The sequence below is a fragment of the Erinaceus europaeus genome, chromosome 9 (assembly GCF_950295315.1).
Source record: "Erinaceus europaeus chromosome 9, mEriEur2.1, whole genome shotgun sequence".
Lineage (NCBI taxonomy): Eukaryota > Metazoa > Chordata > Mammalia > Eulipotyphla > Erinaceidae > Erinaceus > Erinaceus europaeus.
The window spans coordinates 48,566,661-48,585,351 of record NC_080170.1 but is presented as its reverse complement, the minus strand read 5'-3'; the positions used below and the strand labels follow the sequence as shown (position 1 = coordinate 48,585,351).

The following is an 18,691-nucleotide window of genomic DNA, read 5'->3' as shown; positions in this document are numbered from 1 at the left end:
AGTTCTTAATCCTTGTTTTGAGTTTTTGTGGATGACTTGTGTGAAACCGGTAAGCTGGAGTGTGTACATAATACCATCTCACAGCGAAACATAGGGTTTTGAAGAGACTTCTTGGAAACTCCTTTACTTTTTCTTGCCTCTGCATACCTATTAATTTTTGACTGGATGCCAATCATTTTGAGTTTTGTTCTCTCGTGTGTTAGATACTTTTGATTACTGTAAATCTTGAGCTTTTTGCTGGGATATAGCAAAATTTGTTGAAAATAGAAGACTTTTATAATTAGGCATAGCCAAAGATATTTAGTCAAGTGCTACTTGTTGCCCACTACTAGGACAAAGAGCTTGCTCAGTACTAGTGTCATTGCTCAAGAAATTTTTTTTTTTTTTAATTTGGTTTCTGGCAACAGTCTTTCCTATTTCCGTGCCAGACACTGCTCACTCTACTCTCTGGATGAGTCTTGACTGTCTCTGAGGGAATTTGACGCACATGCATTTTTTTACTCTTTTGCTGCATATTCCAGAGAGTTCTACAGATTTTGAGCTAATTTGTTCTTCCTGTCCTCTCAGTTCAGTGTCTGATAGGCCTTGCCACATTTAGTTTGTCCTGTGTCACTGCCATATACTCCTACATCAATAAGCTAGGGAGATTGTAGAACTTCCCTAGCTTCTTTCTTGAGTCAGGTGTCATAGTTGTTTTCTGTGTTATTTATCTACTTGTTTTTGTTTCAGATAAGAAGGTAAATCTTGCTTTTGTTACTCTTAACCAAAGTTTTAACAGTTCTATACAAAGATCATTTGGACTTCTACTTACTTAAGAACCTGAAGATAGTGTTTATACACAAGACGAAACTTAGGCTTACACAAGATGAAACTTAGACTAAGTAGGGTCTTTTGCAGTAGAGCTAATGATTTCAGAGTGGGGAAGGTATTCAGAGGACATTGGGAGACCCCGTGTATTATGGTAGAATGAGACGTCAGTTGGGGGAGGGAGTGGTGCTTAGATACCTATTAGGGGGAGATAAGAAACTGTTAACCATGTTTTGTAAATCATTGTGTGCCCCCCCCCCCCATAAAGTGTTATGGTTTTGTTTGTTTTAAGTGATAGTATTGGTAAGGTTAATGTATTTTTTTTAATAGGTTCAACTTCTAGATACAAAGAGACAGCTGGATACTGAAATAAATCTTCACCTTAACACAAAAGAATTATTTAAAAATGCTCAGAAGGAGATTGCTACATTGAAACAACACCTCAGTAATATGGAAACCCAGCTTGTTTCTCAGTCCTCACAGAGAACTGGTAAAGGTAAATACAAGGAGTATACTGATACTAAAGTATTTCTTTGGACTGATAATATATCCTGTAAACAGTAGTCTGTTCTTCGTGGACACTATCAAAAGAAGGAAAAAGTACATAGTTTCTTTTCATATAATAACACTCTGTCTTAGATTTAACTTCATTTGCAGGCTTGAAAGATTCAGAATAGTTCTGCATGGTACCCGGCCCATGGTATGCTCTTAGTTTTTCATTTGTTAAAATCATGTATTAATCATCTAAAATTGTTTCTTCTTATAACTGTTAATAATTGGACTTTCACTTTAACTTTCAAAGTGTGTTTGCTTCTTAAATTTGTAGTAAGGCTCACTCATACAAATAATTTATTTAATTGATCTAGACTAGTGTTACTAATCTTTGCTTACTGATTATCTCAGTTGAAAGATTAGATTGTGCTTCTCTTTATGATTGTATCATTTCAAATGCAACTGCTTTTGTATTCAAATCTTTCTACTTTGTTTTATCTCTGAAGAGAAAAGCATCATTTACGTGTATATATATATATATATATATGCATATATATTACTACAGCAGCTATACACTTAGCTCGTGATGCTTGTGGATTTGATGAGAAAAGTTATTTTCCGTCTGCAGTTTCTTTTCTTTTTTTTAATTATCTTTATTTATTGGATAGAGACAGCCAGAGATTGAGGGAGAAAGGGAGAGGGAGAGAGACACTTGCAGCATTGCTTCACCACTTGCAAAGCTTTCCCCCTGCAAGTAGGGACCTGGGGCTCAAATCCGCGTCTTTGCACATTTAACATGTGCACTCAACCAGATGTGGCCCCACTCGGCCCTGCTCTGCAGTTTATTTTCCATCAATTTTAGAATGAACCATGTACTGGATGATTTAAGATTTAGTGTTTAGACGATGTTAGACACTAAACTTAAGAATCAGATCATTTCTTCAAGTAACTGAAGTCTATGAAATATTTTCTATTCATATAAATATTTCATAATATTTGTAACTTCTGATTTTAAATATTGAATAGTTTAAGAAACAGCATAATGACTACCTATTTTTATATATGAACTTGTCACAAAGAAAGAAACATAAGTTGTTGTTGGGTGACTGTAGGGATTCTGAACATTGATAGGTGTGGTATGGAATGACACCCTGTAATTTTATAACATTGTAAACCACTATTAAATTGCTAATAAACAAATACTTGTTTTTGATCTTCAAGTTGAGACGAATTATACTTTGTAGATAGTTAAGTATTTCTTTAACAAAACTGAAATCTTTTAGGTCAGCCTGTCAATAAAGAAGATGTGGATGATCTTCTGAGTCAGCTAAGGCAGGCAGAGGAACAGGTGAATGATCTGAAAGAAAGACTCAAGACAAGTTCTAGTAATGTAGAGCAGTATCGAGCAATGGTTACTAGTTTAGAAGAATCACTCAACAAGGAAAAACAGGTATGTACAAGTTTAAACTTAATTCAGAGGCACTTTTAATTATGGTCCTACTACAGCATGATGTGAATTGGACTAACATTATTGTCCTTATTTTTTTTTAACTTTTTTAATATTTATTTTTATTTATTTCCTTTTGTTGCCTTTGTTTTTTTTTATTGGTTATTGTTATTGATGTCATCATTGTTGGATAGGACAGAGATAAATGGAGAGAGGAGGGGGAGAGAAAGAGAGAAACCTGCAGACATGTTTCACCGCCTGTGAAGCGATTCCCCTGCAGAAGAATTTGGTCTAATAATCTAGATAAAGAAACCCCACAGAATACATCAGACAAAGGAGGGCATAGTTGCTGCAGGAAAGGTGCCAGTCTACAGTGAGAAGTAGGTGAGACCTTCTCCTGAGCATGGCTTTACAGGAGCAGTGACATTTATGCTTAGCCTTGGATGAAAGTGTCAGTTGAGTCATCAAATATAGGCAGTTATTCCATGTAGTAAAAACTCTTGGCCAAAATCAGAAGGTTCCAGATGATAACAATCTGGCTAATATTTTGTGGTAGCATGTTGTTGATGTTTTTCCTCAACATAGCCACAATTTGTTCTAATTAGAAAGATTAATGTAGGAAAGTGAAAGCAAGGAAGTTCATTTTTAGTCTTAAGACCCAAATTTTTAAAATATTTTTTTCTAGTACCATAAATATCAGACTATTTTAAAGGTAAAAACTTTTCAGTAGAATAAATAGATTTGGCACATGAATATGAAGATTATGGGAGAACTGAGGTTTGGAATTTTCAGTTCAGAAGTAAAAAATGGCCAGCAGGCACATTGATGTTTTTGAACTCTGTTTTTAATTGACTTTTGGTGGACTTTTTAAAATATAAAGCCAAAAATTAATTTTAATATTTCTCAAACTTAGTTTAGATTTGGAAGCAGCAGTTTATCATTTTAAATGTTTACACTTTTTGTTTCCTGTTGTATGGTGGTGAAGGTGACAGAAGAAGTACGAAAGAACATTGAAGTTCGATTAAAAGAGTCCGCAGAATTTCAAACACAATTGGAAAAGAAACTGATGGAAGTAGAAAAAGAAAAGCAAGAACTTCAGGATGATAAGAGGAAAGCTATAGAGAGCATGGAGCAACAGGTAACTTTAGTTATCAACCCTATCAGTCGTCCTTTGTGTGAAGATTTCAGTCCTTTCAACTCACTGGCTATCATTCAGTTGTAATAAATACTAATTAAGCAAGATGGCAACAATTTTGTTTTACTGTTTGCAAGCCTGAACAAATTTTGAGATGCATTAGATATTTTCCAGTAGTAAAAATCAGTGCTGCTTTTTAGAATTCCTTGCCCAAGGCTTGACTTTTAAAGTAGCAGGCCTATGAAATTTGTACAGTAGATTGTGTCAAGTTCAAACTATTTTAAGTTTAGTAAAAGATGCATTTTTGTTTTGAGATGTGGTTTAAAGAGTGTTTGCAATTAACTCTGACTTTAATGTTATTTTTCCTATCCAGTTATCGGAGTTAAAGAAAACACTTAATAGTGTTCAGAATGAAGTACAGGAAGCTCTTCAGAGAGCAAGCACAGCTCTGAGTAATGAACAGCAAGCCAGGCGTGACTGTCAGGAACAAGTAAGTGTTGCTCTCAGAGCCAATTACTGACAAACAACCTTTGACCTAGAGAATAGTTTCTGGCACATATATTCTCAAATATTAAGTTATTAAAATAAAATACAAGGTTATTTCCAAATTTTTTTAATTTTTCTGAGATTTGGATTAGGACCAGTTTTAACAAAAATAGATTAAAAGTACATAGTGCAATATCCATTAATAAAGAAGTCTTGACAAAAGGAAAAAAAGAGAAACTATATATATATAGTTTCTATATATATATAGAAACTATATATATATATATATATATATATATATATAGTAGAAGTAGGAGAATGTATACTTGCTTTCATTTAAGGACTTTCTTTTAATACCATAGTCCTTCATTACTCTGGTTGTAAAGCCATTAACGATAGGATGCCATTAGTGATACCTTCTCAACAAAATAAGGACCTCATCATAAAATTTTTCTTTTAATTTCCTTATTGGGGAATTAATGGTTTATAGGCAACAGTAAAATACAATAGTTTGTGCATGTGTAACATTTCTCAGTTTTCCACATAACAATTCAACCCCCTAGGTCCTCCTCTGCCGTCATGTTCTAGGACCTGAACAATGGTTCAGGGACCGGGATCCCTGCTGGTCCTTGCGCTTTGTGCCATGTGCGCTTAACCCACTGCGCTACCACCCGACTCCCGAATTCAACATTTTTAATAGCTGAGTAGTGTTCCATTCTATTTATAGACCACAACTTACTCATCTGCTGTCATCATAACATTTTTATGTACTTCTATATTTACACATTTCTATATATTGCTTATTATTAAGTTTTTTTAAAAGTCGGTGCTTCAAGTGTATTATATATTCATGCATACATAGATATGTAATAAAGCTTTAATATTTATTGTCACTAGGGTTATTGCTGGAGCTTGTTGCAGCAAAGAATGCCTCTACCCTATAGGTGGAGGCTAGGGTTTTGTGTTTTTTTATTATTTATTTTTTATTTAAGAAAGGAGACATTAACAAAACCATACGATAGGAGGGGTGCAATTCCACACAATTCCCACCACCCAATCTCCATATCCCATCCCCTCCCTGATAGCTTTCCCATTCTCTATCCCTCTGGAAGCATGGACCCAGGGTCGTTGTGGGTTACAGAAGGTGGGAGGTCTGGCTTCTGTAATTGCATCCCTGCTGAACATGGACGTTGACTGGTTGGTCCATACTCCCAGTCTGCCTCTCTCTTTCCCTAGTAGGGTGGGTCTCTGGGGAAGCGGAGCTCCAGGACACATTGGTGGGGTCTTCAGTCTAGGGAAGCCTGGCCGGCATCCTGATGACATCTGGAACCTGGTGACTGAAAAGAGAGCCAACATACGAAGCCAAACAAATTGTTGAGCAATCATGGACCCAAAGGTTGGAATAGTGAAGAGGAAGTGTTGGGGGGGGTGCTCACTGCAAACTCTAGTGTATTTCTGCTTTCAGGTATATATTTTGCACTTGTTTATGGATACGTGTGAATATATGCTCTCTCTCACAGAACCTGGTGTATATCTAGGTTTTGGGACTTTGTTAGAAAGTGATCCACCTGGGATGGAATTAGAGAATACTATGAAAGGAAAGGTCTCACCCAAGTAATGAAGCTGAAGGGTTGTCATTCCACACCTGAAGTCTCTGGACACAGTCTGAGCTGAAGCATATTGAGGTGGCAATCGATGCGTTGATTAGGTTGAGATCAACTGATGCAATATTATTTGATATGGATTGGGAGAGGCATACGGGAAAGTGGGCTCTATCCTAAGGTTCCAGTACAGGGAGAAATATAGGCTCTATAGTGGAGATGTGAGGTTCCTGCTGTCTTAGGGTTCAAAAAGACAATGGATGGTTAATACTATCATCACATTATTTGGTAATTGGGTTAACTTTGAAAAGTCCTTTTGTTAGGGTGTGCTGTATAGTACCCAGTATCTTGTATATAGCTGTGCTATTGGTTGCTTCTGATCTACTTGGTCTAGGCTTTTGAGAGAGTCTGCATATCAGTTACATAGCCTATATATTGAAAAGATTCAGTTTGTGTTTTGAAAAACTTCGAGACATACAATTAATTTTCCCCCTCTCGTATTAATTAACTAGTGATTTATATGACTACATTTTACTAGGAGTGTACATAAACACCATTCCCACCACCAAAAGACTGTGTCCCATCCCACCCACCCACCCCCAACCCCCACCAGCCCAGGCAGCCGCATGTCTACCCCTCACCACAGGGTTTTTACTTTGGTGCTCTACTTTCAATTTAGTCAGATCCTGCTTTTTAGTTTCCCTTTCAGATCTTCTTTCTCAACTTCTGTTGATGAGTGGGATCATCCCATACTCATCTTTATCTTTCTGACTTAGCTCACTTAACATAATTCCTTCTAGCTCTGTCCAAGATGGGTCAGAGAAGGTGGGTTCATTGTTCTTGATAGCTGTATAGTATTCCATTGTGTATATATACCACAGCTTTCTCAGCCACTCATCTGTTGTTGGGCACCTGGGTTGCTTCCAGGTTTTAGCTATTATGAATTGTGCTGCTATGAAAATAGGAGTACACACCTCTTTTTGGTTGGGTGTTATGGAGTCCTTGGGGTATAATCCCAGAAGAGGAATTACTGGATCATATGGAAGGTCTATTTCTGAGGCTAGGGTTTTTAACACAAGTCCTTGTGCATGGTAATATCTGCAGTTGGGTGTACCATTGCCCAGCCCCTAATGCTTTGATTTTTATATTTTTATAAAAACAGTTCAGAAGGTCGAAGACTATTGAAATAGTGAAATAGAAAGGAATATGTATAGTGATAGGGCATTTTTTTAGTTGGGTGATATATTAATAACCATCTGGTTAGAATTTTTTACTGCTTACCCATACCTTGTATAAACATATTGATAAGGTGTTTTAAAAAAGTTTTAAAGAACTTTAAGAAAAAGTTCTTTAAAGTTTAATTAGGCAGCCAAACAGTTCAACACTGAAAATTAAAGTCAAAAAAGGAGTCTGTATTCACTGTCTAAAGAAATGATTTTATGGGGCTGGGCAGTGGCACACTTGGTTGACTGCATACATTGTTGTGCACGGGGACCTGGGTTCAAGCCTCTGCTCCCCACCTGGAGGGGCGGGGAGAGCTTCACAAGCATTGAAGCAGATCTGCAAGTGTAGTTCTTTCTCTTTCCCTATCTCCCTCTCCCTCTCACCTCTTGTCATATGAAATAAAAGAAAGGGAGGGAAGGGATAATGACCACCAGCGGTGGTGGATTCACAGTGGAGGCACCAAGCCCTACCAATAACTGGTGACAATGAAAAATAATTTTTTGACTTTTTTATAAAGATGCTAAAAGGTTATTTTCATTTTTCTCTATTATGTCTTGTATGTACCTGATACTTAGCCTGTTTTCATTTTGAGCAGGTCTTTAATGTCATTAAGTAGGTATGGTGTAACATTAAATTCTGTACGGGTGACTTTTAGTTGTCTTCAGTTTTACTATTTTAAATAATGTATTATGGGTCTTTTCTTTCCATAAAGTACTGGCTGACTTCATGGCTGTTTTATCTTCTTGGTCATTGATAAGTTCATTCTCTATAGGCTAAAATTGCAGTGGAAGCTCAGAATAAGTATGAGAGAGAGTTGATGCTGCATGCTGCTGATGTTGAAGCATTACAAGCTGCTAAAGAACAGGTGTCCAAGATGGCGGCAGTACGTCAGCATTTAGAAGAAACAGCTCAGAAGGCAGAGTCCCAGTTGTTGGAATGTAAAGCATCTTGGGAAGAGCGGGAAAGAGTGTTAAAGGTATGAAAATTATCATCACAATCACTCGGTAATTAGCATCTGTCACAGTATCAAGTTTTTATTCTGATGAGAACTTTTCAGTTGCTCTTTTAGCAACTTTCAAATATGCAGTTCAGTTCATTATGCCTTAGTGTGCATCCTGTGACTTCTTTGTTTTGTAAGTAGAAATTTTTTTTTTTTCAATTTAAGAAAGTATTAATTGGGAGTCGGGCTATAGCGCAGTGGGTTAAGCGCAGGTGGCGCAAAGCACAAGGACCGGCACAAGGATCCCGGTTCGAGCCCCGGCTCCCCACCTGCAGGGGAGTCCTTTCACAGGCGGTGAAGCAGGTCTGCAGGTGTCTATCTTTCTCTCCTCCTCTCTGTCTTCCCCTCCTCTCTCCATTTCTCTCTGTCCTATCCAACAACGACAACAGCAGTAATAACTACAACAATTAAAAAAAAAAAAACAGCAAGGGCAACAAAAGGGAATAAATAAAATAAATATTTTTTTAAAAAGAAAGTATTAATTAACAAAACCATAGGGTAGGAGGGGTACAACTCCACACAATTCCCACCACCCAATCTCCATATCCCACCCCCTCCCCCGATAGCTCTCCCATTCTCTATCCCTCTGGGAGCATGGACCCAGGGTCATTGTGGGTTGCAGAAGGTAGAAGGTCTGGCCTCTGTAATTACTTCCCCGCTGAACATGGGTGTTGACTGGTTGGTCCATACTCCCAGTCTGCCTCTCTCTTTCCCTAGTGGGTGTGTCTCTGGGGAAGCGGAGCTCCAGGACACATTGGTGGGGTCTTCAGTCTAGGGAAGCCTGGCCGGCATCCTGATGACATCTGGAACCTGGTGACTGAAAAGAGAGTCAACATACGAAGCCAAACAAATTGTTGAGCAATCATGGACCCAAAGCTTGGAATAGTGGAGAGGAAGTGTTAGGGGGGTACTCACTGCAAACTCTAGTGTACTTCTGCTTTCAGGTTTATATTTTGCAGTAGTTTATGGATACGTGTGAACATATGCTCTCTCTCAGAGAAACTGGTGTATATCTAGGTTTTGGGACTTTGTTAGAAAGTGAACCACCTGAGATGGAATTAGAGTATACTATGAAAGGAAAGGTCTCACCCAAGTAATGAAGCTGAAGGGTTGTCATTCCACACCTGAAGTCTCTGGACACAGTCTGAAGTGAAGCATGTTGAGATGGCAATCGTTGTGTTGTTTAGGTTGTGATTGGCAGATGCAATATTATTTGATATGGATTGGCAGAGGCATACGGGAAAGTGGGCCCTATCCAAAGGTTCCAGGACTGGGGGAAGTAGAGGCTCTATAGTGGAGATGTGAGGTTCCTGCTGTCTTAGGGTTCAAAAAGACAATCGATAGTTAATGTTATCATCACATTATTTGGTAATTGGGTTAACTTTGAAAAGTCCTTTTGTTAGGGTTTGCTGTATAGTACCCAGTATCTTGTATATAGCTGTGTTATTGGTTGCTTCTGATCTACTTGGTCTAGGCTTTTGAGAGAGTCTGCATATCAGTTACACAGCCTATATATTGAAAAGATTCAGTTTGTGTTTTGAAAAACTTCGAGACATACAATTAATTTTCCCCCTCTCGTATTAATTAACTAGTGATTTATATGACTACATTTTACTAGGAGTGTACATAAACACCACCAAAAGACTGTGACCCATCCCTCCCACCCACTCCCACCCCCCACTGTCCCAGGAAGCTGCATGTCTACCCCCTCACCACAGGGTTTTTACTTTGGTGCCCTACTTACAATTTGGTCAGGTCCTGCTTTTAGTTTCCATAAGTAGAAATTTACCTTTTGATTCACTTCACTCATTTTGTCAACCTTACCCACCACTCCCCCACTTCTGATAACCACCAATCTGTTCAGTGTCTGTGAGATTCCACATATACGTAAGGTCGTAAGGAAAATATCTTTCTCTGTGTGATTGTTCTTTTAGCATAATATCTGTTGAATTCATTCATATTGTTGCAGATAACTGAATTTCTTAAGGTGGCATTACACATAGTAATAGAATGTTCTGAAGAATTGAAAGGGCTTTCTTGTTTGGGATTTTTGTTTGTTTGTTTGTTTGTATGTCAGAAAACCTGCTGGTAACATTCTCTGTGCTTACAGGATGAAGTTTCCAAGTGTGTGTCACGCTGTGAAGATCTAGAGAAACAAAACCGATTACTTCATGATCAGATCGAAAAACTAAGTGACAAGGTCGTTGCCTCTATGAAAGAAGGTGTACAGGGTCCACTGAATGTATCTCTCAGCGAAGAAGGAAAATCTCAAGAGCAAATTTTAGAAATTCTCAGGTAAAGCCAATATATGCCTAATCTGACGTGCTGCGAGTATAAAAGAAACCACAATGGCATAATTTAGAGAAGAACTTTCTCTGCTATTTTGGTACAGTGTTTACTCTGACTTGTTGACCAAAACCCAATTAGTGATTGACAGATATTTGTTAGTTTAAATTGGTGATTTCAGTTTAATCTAATTGTGGGTTCATTGATAAATTGAATATTTCTGTATCATTAAAATTAAATAAATGTTAAAATATTTATTAAAGTAAATGCTTTTTGTCATCTTGAAAAAAGTGCATGTTTTAAATTGTGTTCATTTTTTTTTAATTCAAGTCAAACCTTATATATCCTTATAGATTTATACGACGAGAAAAAGAAATTGCAGAAACTAGGTTTGAGGTGGCTCAGGTTGAGAGTCTGCGTTACCGACAGAGAGTTGAACTTCTAGAACGAGAACTGCAGGAACTGCAAGATAGTCTAAATGCTGAAAGAGAGAAAGTCCAGGTGTGTTATTTTTTAAATACTGGTTTAATTCCACACCATTCATTTGCCCACTTCCATGGTCCTGCTCTCTCCTCCCCTCCAATTCAAACCTACACCCACAGCCACTTCTGAATGTTGCTTCCCAACCCCCCTTCTCTCTGGGTCCTGATGGAATTGGAATTCAGAGCCTTCTGGGAATATGGATCAGAATTCTTTTGGGGTGCAGAAGGTGGGAGTTCTGGCTTCTGTAACTGCTTCTCCACAGGACATGGGTGTTGACAGGCCGATCCATACTCCCATCCTGCTTCTTTTCAACAAAGAGTTCAATAAGCAGGAACCAGTAATTAGAAATAGAGCAAATGAGATTGAGGATCTTGGGGTGGAAAGAAGCTACAAGTCCATTTTAGGTATATTCTAAGTGGCCTGTAACTTTAGTATTTTTTTGCTGGAGCTTGATAACTAGCCTCCAGGTAGACCAAAAAATATTGTCTGAGAAGATGGTGTCAGAGTTGAGAATAGAACTAGAAAGCTGGGTTAAGGTAAGAGTAGCTCCCAAACTTGAAGAAAATGGTGCAGTCCTTAATTGTTGCTTTATAGTGAGGGTAAAGTCCTTGAAAGGCCCATAAGAAGTGTTATGATGACATTCCTGATGGAAGTGACCCATGATAGTGGAGAGAGGGATCTGTTATAGGTCTTAAAAGTTATATTTTGGGGCTCCAGCTTTAGAGATATTCTATGATAGAAACAATGAACAGCCACCAATTAAGTGGAGTTAACACTTGGAGGAAAAGGGCTGGAATCAGGGTTACTAAAATTGCATATTGTTTCAGTCTCTTCTGCTTTCTTTACTGTTCCTTTAGACTATCTTCAGATAACAACTACTAGGAAATGCCTCATGTACTTCATGTTGCCATGAAATAGACACAGAGGGGAGAAAACCAAGTGTTACAGCTGAAGAAAGTCAAGGAGTGATACCACTGTAACAAAAATAATAGCATATTTGCCTGGGCATGAACAGTGTTCCCTGACAACTATCAGCCACATTTTGACAGTAATGAGGCAATAAGATGGCATGCCAGAGATGAATAATTGCAATTAATGAGAACAGGAAAAAGTTCTATTCAGTTGAACAGATATTTCATAAAATATTTCAGAACAATGAATAACTAAGTGAAATGGGTTTCTGAAAAAAGGGAGAAACTAAAATTAAACCATCTTAGAACTTTATAAATTAAGTAAAGCAAGAAAAAGGATACAGAAAGATAACAATATAAATTAATATTTGCTTCTTGTTAATAATAATTATTTGGTGGAACTTGACTGTCCTTTCAATTTTGTGATTCCATGCACTTCTTAAGATTTTGTAGGGAGTTGGGCAGTAGTGCAGCAGGTTAGGCGCACGTGGCGCAAAGCGCAAGGACAAGCTTTAAGATCCCAGTTCGAGCCCCGGCTCCCACCTGAAGGAGAGTCGCTTCACAGGCGGTGAAGCAGGTCTGCAGGTGTCTCTCTGTCTCTCTTCCTCTCTATCTCCCCCATCTCTCTCAATTTCTCCCTGTCTCTGTCCAGTAAAAAATTAAAAAAAAAAAAAAAAAGATTTTGTAATTGGCAGACATTAGAGAAAATGTGGAAAACTTACCAAATTTCAGTTTAGAAAATTTACATTTACATCGTCATTGTGTTTTAGCATGGATTAGAACTACCTTTTGTTAGTTGCTGGTGTCTAATTGTGCTTGGAATCTTCAGGTAACTGCAAAAACAATGGCCCAGCATGAAGAGCTGATGAAGAAAACTGAAACCATGAACGTAGTTATGGAGACCAATAAGATGCTGAGAGAGGAAAAAGAGAGGCTTGAACAAGATCTTCAGCAAATGCAAGCAAAGGTTTGTAACTTACTAATCAAAAGTAGAGGCATGCTATTTCCTAATAATGCTGTAAATATTTTTCCCCCCAGTGGGTGTTTTTTTTTTAAAAAAATGCTGACATAATTTTTAGGTGAGGAAACTGGAGTTAGATATTTTACCTCTACAAGAAGCAAATGCTGAGCTAAGTGAAAAAAGTGGTATGTTACAAGCAGAGAAGAAGTTATTGGAAGAAGATGTCAAACGTTGGAAAGCACGAAACCAGGTAAATGCAGTTAAATTCATTCCAAACAGGGAATAGTGTTGACCTTAAATGATAGGGTAAAATTGAAGATGACAAAGATGTTGGAAGAATTAGTGTAACTATAATTAGATATTCCATTTTACGACGGTATGCCAGTTTTATGTCTTCTTTGTGTTCTAGCATCTAGTGAGTCAACAGAAAGATCCAGATACAGAAGAATATCGAAAACTCCTTTCTGAAAAGGAAGTTCATACTAAACGTATTCAACAGTTGACTGAAGAAGTTGGGAGACTTAAAGCCGAAATTGCAAGGTAAGTGTGAAGAAACCTTAATTTATATAATGCTTTAGATCTTAAAGTTTATTACTCTCTTTTTTAAAAAAATTTTTTTAATTTATTTTGTCTTTTAGTATCCTTGTTATCTTTTTATTGTTGTTGCAGTTATTATTGTTGCTATTGATGTCGTCACTGTTAGATAGGACAGAGAGAAATGGAGAGAGGAGGGGATGACAGAGAAGGTGAGAGAAAGATAGACACCTGCAGACCTGCTTCACCGCCTGTGGAGCGACTCCCCTACAAGTGGGGAGCCAGGGCCGCTGGTCTTTGTGCTTTGCGCCATTTGCGCTTAACCTGCTATGCTAGGCCCAACTCCCTGTTGCTCTCTTTATCGGCTTCCATAAGTGTTTCCTGGGTTTAGAATGCATGAGAAGTGCAGGAGAAGCCTTTATATGTGATATCTTTATTATGGAACCAAGCAAGCTATAATTTAAAGTCTTTGTGTATGATGTATTTCTTTTTTTTTTTAAATTAATTAATTTGTTTATTACTGAATAGAGACAGAAATTGAGAAGAAGGGGGAGGTAGAGAGGGAGAGAGACAGACAGAAATTGGGAAGAAGGGGGAGGTAGGGAGAGAGAGACAGACACCTACAGCCCAGCTTTACCACTTGTGAAGCTTTCCTCCAGGTAAAGACCGGGGACTTGAACCTGGGTCTTTGAGCACTGTAACATGTGCACTTAACCAGCTGTGCCCTTTCCTTGCCCCCTGTGATGATTTCTTTGTGTTTTGTTACTTTTTATGAAATAGATAGTCGATAAGTCAGAAATAACTGTATTTTTCCAAAAATCAGAATGGCTCCTGTATGGGTGTTTTTATGTTTCTTGACTTATAATCAAAAATTACTTTAAAAGGCTTTTTAAATGTGTATTTATCTACTTATGAACAAGAAAAGGTTAAGCGCACTTGCAAAGTGCAAGGACCAGTGTAAGAATCCTGGTTCAAGCCCCTGACTCCCCACCTGCAGGGGAGTTGCTTTACAGGCAGTGAAGGAGGTCTGCAGGTACCTATCTTTCTCTCCCCCTTTCTGTCGTCCCCTCCTCTCTCCATTTCTCTCTGTCCCGTCTTAACAGCAACGACATCAATAACAACAATAATAACTACAAAAACAATAAGAGCAACAAAAGGGAAAATAAATAAATATAAATAAAAATTTTAAAAAAGAGAAAAGGAGGAGAGAGAACATGGCAACCAGAGCACTGCTTTTATATATGAGGTGCCAGAGATCCAGCCTGGGTCTTTACACATACAAGGAAGGCAACTCTACCCTCTTAAGACTGAAGGTTTTTAATACAGTTTTAGGTTAGAAATATTCTAATGCAGTGAGTCGGGCAGTGGCGCACCAGGTTAAGTGCACGAATAGTACGAAGCGCAAGGACCAGTGCAAGGATCCTGGTTCAAGCCCCCGGCTCCCCACCTGCAGGGGTTTCACTTCACAGGTCTATAGGTGTCAGTCTGTCTCCTCCTACTCCTCTGTATTCCCTTCCCCCCTCAATTTTTCTCTGTCTTATAAAAAATAAATAAATAAAAAGTCACAGGAACAGTGGACTTGTAGTATAGTGCAGGCATTGAGGGGCTGGTTGGTGGCACACCTGGATAAGAACATTATACCAATGTACAAGAACCTGGGTTCAAGCCCCCAGTATCCACGTGCAGGGGAAAGCTTCACAAGTGGCAAAGCAGTGTTTGTTACAGATATCTCTCTCTCTGTTTTTGGAGTACCTTTTTAAGACTTCTGCGTCATTTGTCCATGTCATAGCCACTATACATACAGGTACTCAAGACTACAGAAGTAGTAGTTGTAAACCCTGTGCTCAATTCAGGTTATCCAATTTCAAATTCATTTCATGGTAAAGTACAGGGATTGACAAGCTACTCTACTGGCCTCGTTTTGTACAGCTTGTTATGGCTCTTTGTATTTTCAAATTTTACATATATTTTTATATATTATATATTATATATTTTTATGTGTTTTTTATATTTTCAAGTCAGTGTAAAAAGATAAGCAAGTATGTACTAAAAACTGTATGACCTACACAACCTAACATTATTACTCCATTTAGCCCTAAGAAGAAAGTTGTATTATTATGTGGAAAACTGAGAAATGTTATGCATGTATAAACTATTTAAAAAAGAAAGAAAGTTTATCATCTGATCTAGTAGAGTGTGGTTTTGCTGTCTGGTCAATGTGGATTAAAATATGTGTACCAACATTTGGTTACTGTGAAAATTTGCTCATATTAAAGTACTAGCAGCTTAGTATTTTTCTCCTCACTAAAATGGCATGTTTGCTTGTGGAGTAAAGATAGAACATCTTAATTTTTTTTTAATATTTATTTATTCCCTTTTGTTGCCCTTGTTGTTTTATTATTGCCCTTGTTGTTTTATTGTTGTAGTCATTATTATTGTTATTGATGTCATTGTTGGATAGGACAGAGAGAAATGGAGAGAGGAGGGGGAGACAAGAGAGGGGGAGAGAAAGACAGACACCTGCAGACCTCTTTCACCGCTTGTGAATCGACTCCCCTGCAGGTGGGGAGCCAGATATAACATCTTTCTAAGGAATCACTGATCCATAAGTTAAAGAATAACTATTAGAGGTCTTGTGTACATGCTGCTATGCTTTTGAAAAATAAAGGATTTTTAAATTTGAGAGAAGTTTCACATTTTAGCACTGTTCTTGTACTTTTTTTATTTGCTTAGATCAAATGCATCTTTGACTAACAACCAAAACTTAATCCAGAGTCTAAAGGATGATTTAAATAAAGTAAAAACTGAAAAAGAAACAATCCAGAAAGACTTAGATGCCAAAATAATTGACATTCAAGAAAAAGTCAAAACTATTACTCAGGTCAAGAAAATTGGACGTAGATATAAGACTCAGTATGAAGAGCTAAAAGCACAGCAAGATAAGGTATTTTGAAATGGCTTTCTTTTAAATATATCTAGCATTTTATTTATAACTTTTGATGTACATAATTTGCTTTTGTATATGCTATAATGACTCAAAGTTTTTACTTCATAATTTATTTTTTATTCTGAACTCAAGCATAATTTTGTATGTGTTTTTTGTTGCTTTATGTTTTTAGTTTCTTATTAAGTCTCAATGTTCATTAAGGGAATTTTTTTTCAAAACTTTTCTTATAATTCATCGTTGATTAAAAATGTAAAATGATATTCTTTATTATTAACCAGGCTTTCTTATAGTTTTAAATAGGTAGTTATGCCAACAGCTTATCACAATCTAATCTTTCAATAGAGCCTCATTGCCTAACCATTATGCTATCTACCCCCTACCTTCAAGTTGTATTTTAAATTCAAATTTAAAATTTAAAAATTTTGTTTTTTAGTTCCCAAAGATGAGGAACTTGTATGTATGTATGTATGTATGTATGTATGTATGTTTTTGATAGAAACAGAGTGAAAGAGACCACAGCACTGAACCTTCCTCTAGTATGGTGGGGGCCAGGCTTCAGTCCGGGTTGCATGCATGACAAAGCAGAAGATTATTCAAGTGAGCTATTTCGCCAGCCCAAGGGACTTGTATGCTTGTGTATTTGCAAAATTAGCACTATTAGAAATAAAGGGGGGGGGGATATTAGAATTCTTACTTATCAAGATTTTAACTACTGATAGGATAGCACTTTTAGTGTGTTGTTTGTTTTTCAAAGCCAGGGCTTCACTCACGCTCAATTTCACCATCTCTGGCCACTTTTTTTTTTTAATCTTTATTTATTGGATAAAGACAGTCAGGAATTGAGCGGAATGGAGAGATAGAAAAGGAGAAAGGCAGAGAGACACCTGTAGCCCTGTTTCAACCACTTGTGAAACTTTACCCCTGAAGGTAGGGGCCAGGGGCTTGAACCTTAGTCCTTTGTAACATGTGCAGTCAACCACGTGTGCCACCACCTGGCCACTTTTTTACTCGGATAAACAGAGGAAAGATACCCCAGCAATAGAGCTCCTTCAGTTTGGGCCTTATACACCAAGACACGGTGTCCTACTCAGTGAGCCATCTTCTGTTTTGCGTTAACTCTTCTTAATAATGTGTTGTTGTTATTTGTTTTATTTTGTATTTTAAAGTCATTGTGTGTGTGTTTTTCTAGTCTGCTTTTTCTCACTTTATTCAGGAATGTGAAAATACGTTTCTGTGTCAAAAAACACTTAGAATAAGTCAACATTTTTGTTAACTGGTTGATACTTAGTTGTATGGAAAATCTTAACTTAGGTAACTATAACTGTGAGTATTTGGTTGTTCCCTAGAGAACTTATGAACACCCTTAAAGATCATCTTTTTTGGGTAGTTGAACTTGCAAAAGTAGAATTATAAATGTGAATTTGTTACTATTATTTGTCACCTTAGGCCATGGAGACCTCAGCTCAGTCTTCTGGAGACCATCAGGAACAGCATGTCTCAGTCCAGGAAATGCAGGAGCTCAAAGAAACTCTCAACCAGGCTGAAGCCAAGTCAAAGTCACTGGAGGGTCAAGTAGAGAATCTGCAGAAGGTATGAATTGACAACGGTGAAAGGTTTATTAATCTAATTCCTGCTGACTAGCTAAGGAAAAAGGTTAAACACTGGACATTCTCTTGTATGCAAGTTACAAATTGTCCCTTTCATTTTGAATAGCTCATGTTTGTAAATAATGTCTATATTCTAGTGCCCTTTTGAATTTTATAATCTACATAAGTAATATTTTACACCTTAAATCTACAGACCATAAAGTTCATATAATCTGATCAGTTTGGTTTGATTGAATTACATGATACTTTCTTTAAAGACATTATCTGAAAAAGAGGCTGAAGCAAGAAATCTCCAGGAACAGTCTGTGCAGCTTCAGTCTGAACTTTCACGACTTCGTCAGGATCTTCAAGATAGAACCACCCAAGAGGAGCAGCTCCGACAGCAGATAACTGAAAAGGAGGAAAAAACAAGAAAGGCCATTGTAGCAGCAAAATCAAAAATTGCACATTTAGCTGGTAAGTGTCTTTATGCATTAAGGTTTGAATTTGATAGTTAAAGCTGGTTGGCATAGACTTTAAATGGGAACGGCAAGAGTAAACATTGACATGTTATCCTCATATGCTTTAAATATTATATTTAGACAAAATTAGTCATCTTCATTTTTCAGTGATGAAAATCTTCATTTGTGAAGTTACTGACTGTTAATTGGTGAGAGGGAGTGTGCTGTCCTTCTATTATAGTATGTGATATCCTTAGAGTCAACAGTGTGCTCCCAAAGTATGTGGATTCTGACCAGCCAGGTAAATTTTCTACACCACTTTCACTGAGG

The 18,691-nt window shown here is 37.5% G+C and overlaps 1 protein-coding gene across 5 annotated transcripts in view; it reads left to right on the top strand.

The window, feature by feature from the left end:
* TPR (translocated promoter region, nuclear basket protein) overlaps nt 1–18,691 on the top strand; it is a 67,595-nt gene that overhangs the window by 25,243 nt on the left and 23,661 nt on the right. For all 5 annotated transcript variants that reach the window (XR_009551581.1, XM_060197844.1, XM_060197842.1 and 2 more), the window contains exons 22-34: nt 1,138–1,303; nt 2,583–2,749; nt 3,732–3,884; nt 4,255–4,371; nt 7,965–8,168; nt 10,303–10,487; nt 10,832–10,979; nt 12,702–12,839; nt 12,952–13,083; nt 13,243–13,373; nt 16,101–16,311; nt 17,761–17,904; nt 18,179–18,377. Coding sequence is in view for 4 of the 5 variants with exons in the window: in XM_060197844.1 (XP_060053827.1) it covers nt 1,138–1,303; nt 2,583–2,749; nt 3,732–3,884; nt 4,255–4,371; nt 7,965–8,168; nt 10,303–10,487; nt 10,832–10,979; nt 12,702–12,839; nt 12,952–13,083; nt 13,243–13,373; nt 16,101–16,311; nt 17,761–17,904; nt 18,179–18,377 (2,095 nt within the window). In the remaining variant the exon portion in view is untranslated. The remainder of the gene's footprint in view (nt 1–1,137; nt 1,304–2,582; nt 2,750–3,731; nt 3,885–4,254; nt 4,372–7,964; nt 8,169–10,302; nt 10,488–10,831; nt 10,980–12,701; nt 12,840–12,951; nt 13,084–13,242; nt 13,374–16,100; nt 16,312–17,760; nt 17,905–18,178; nt 18,378–18,691) is intronic.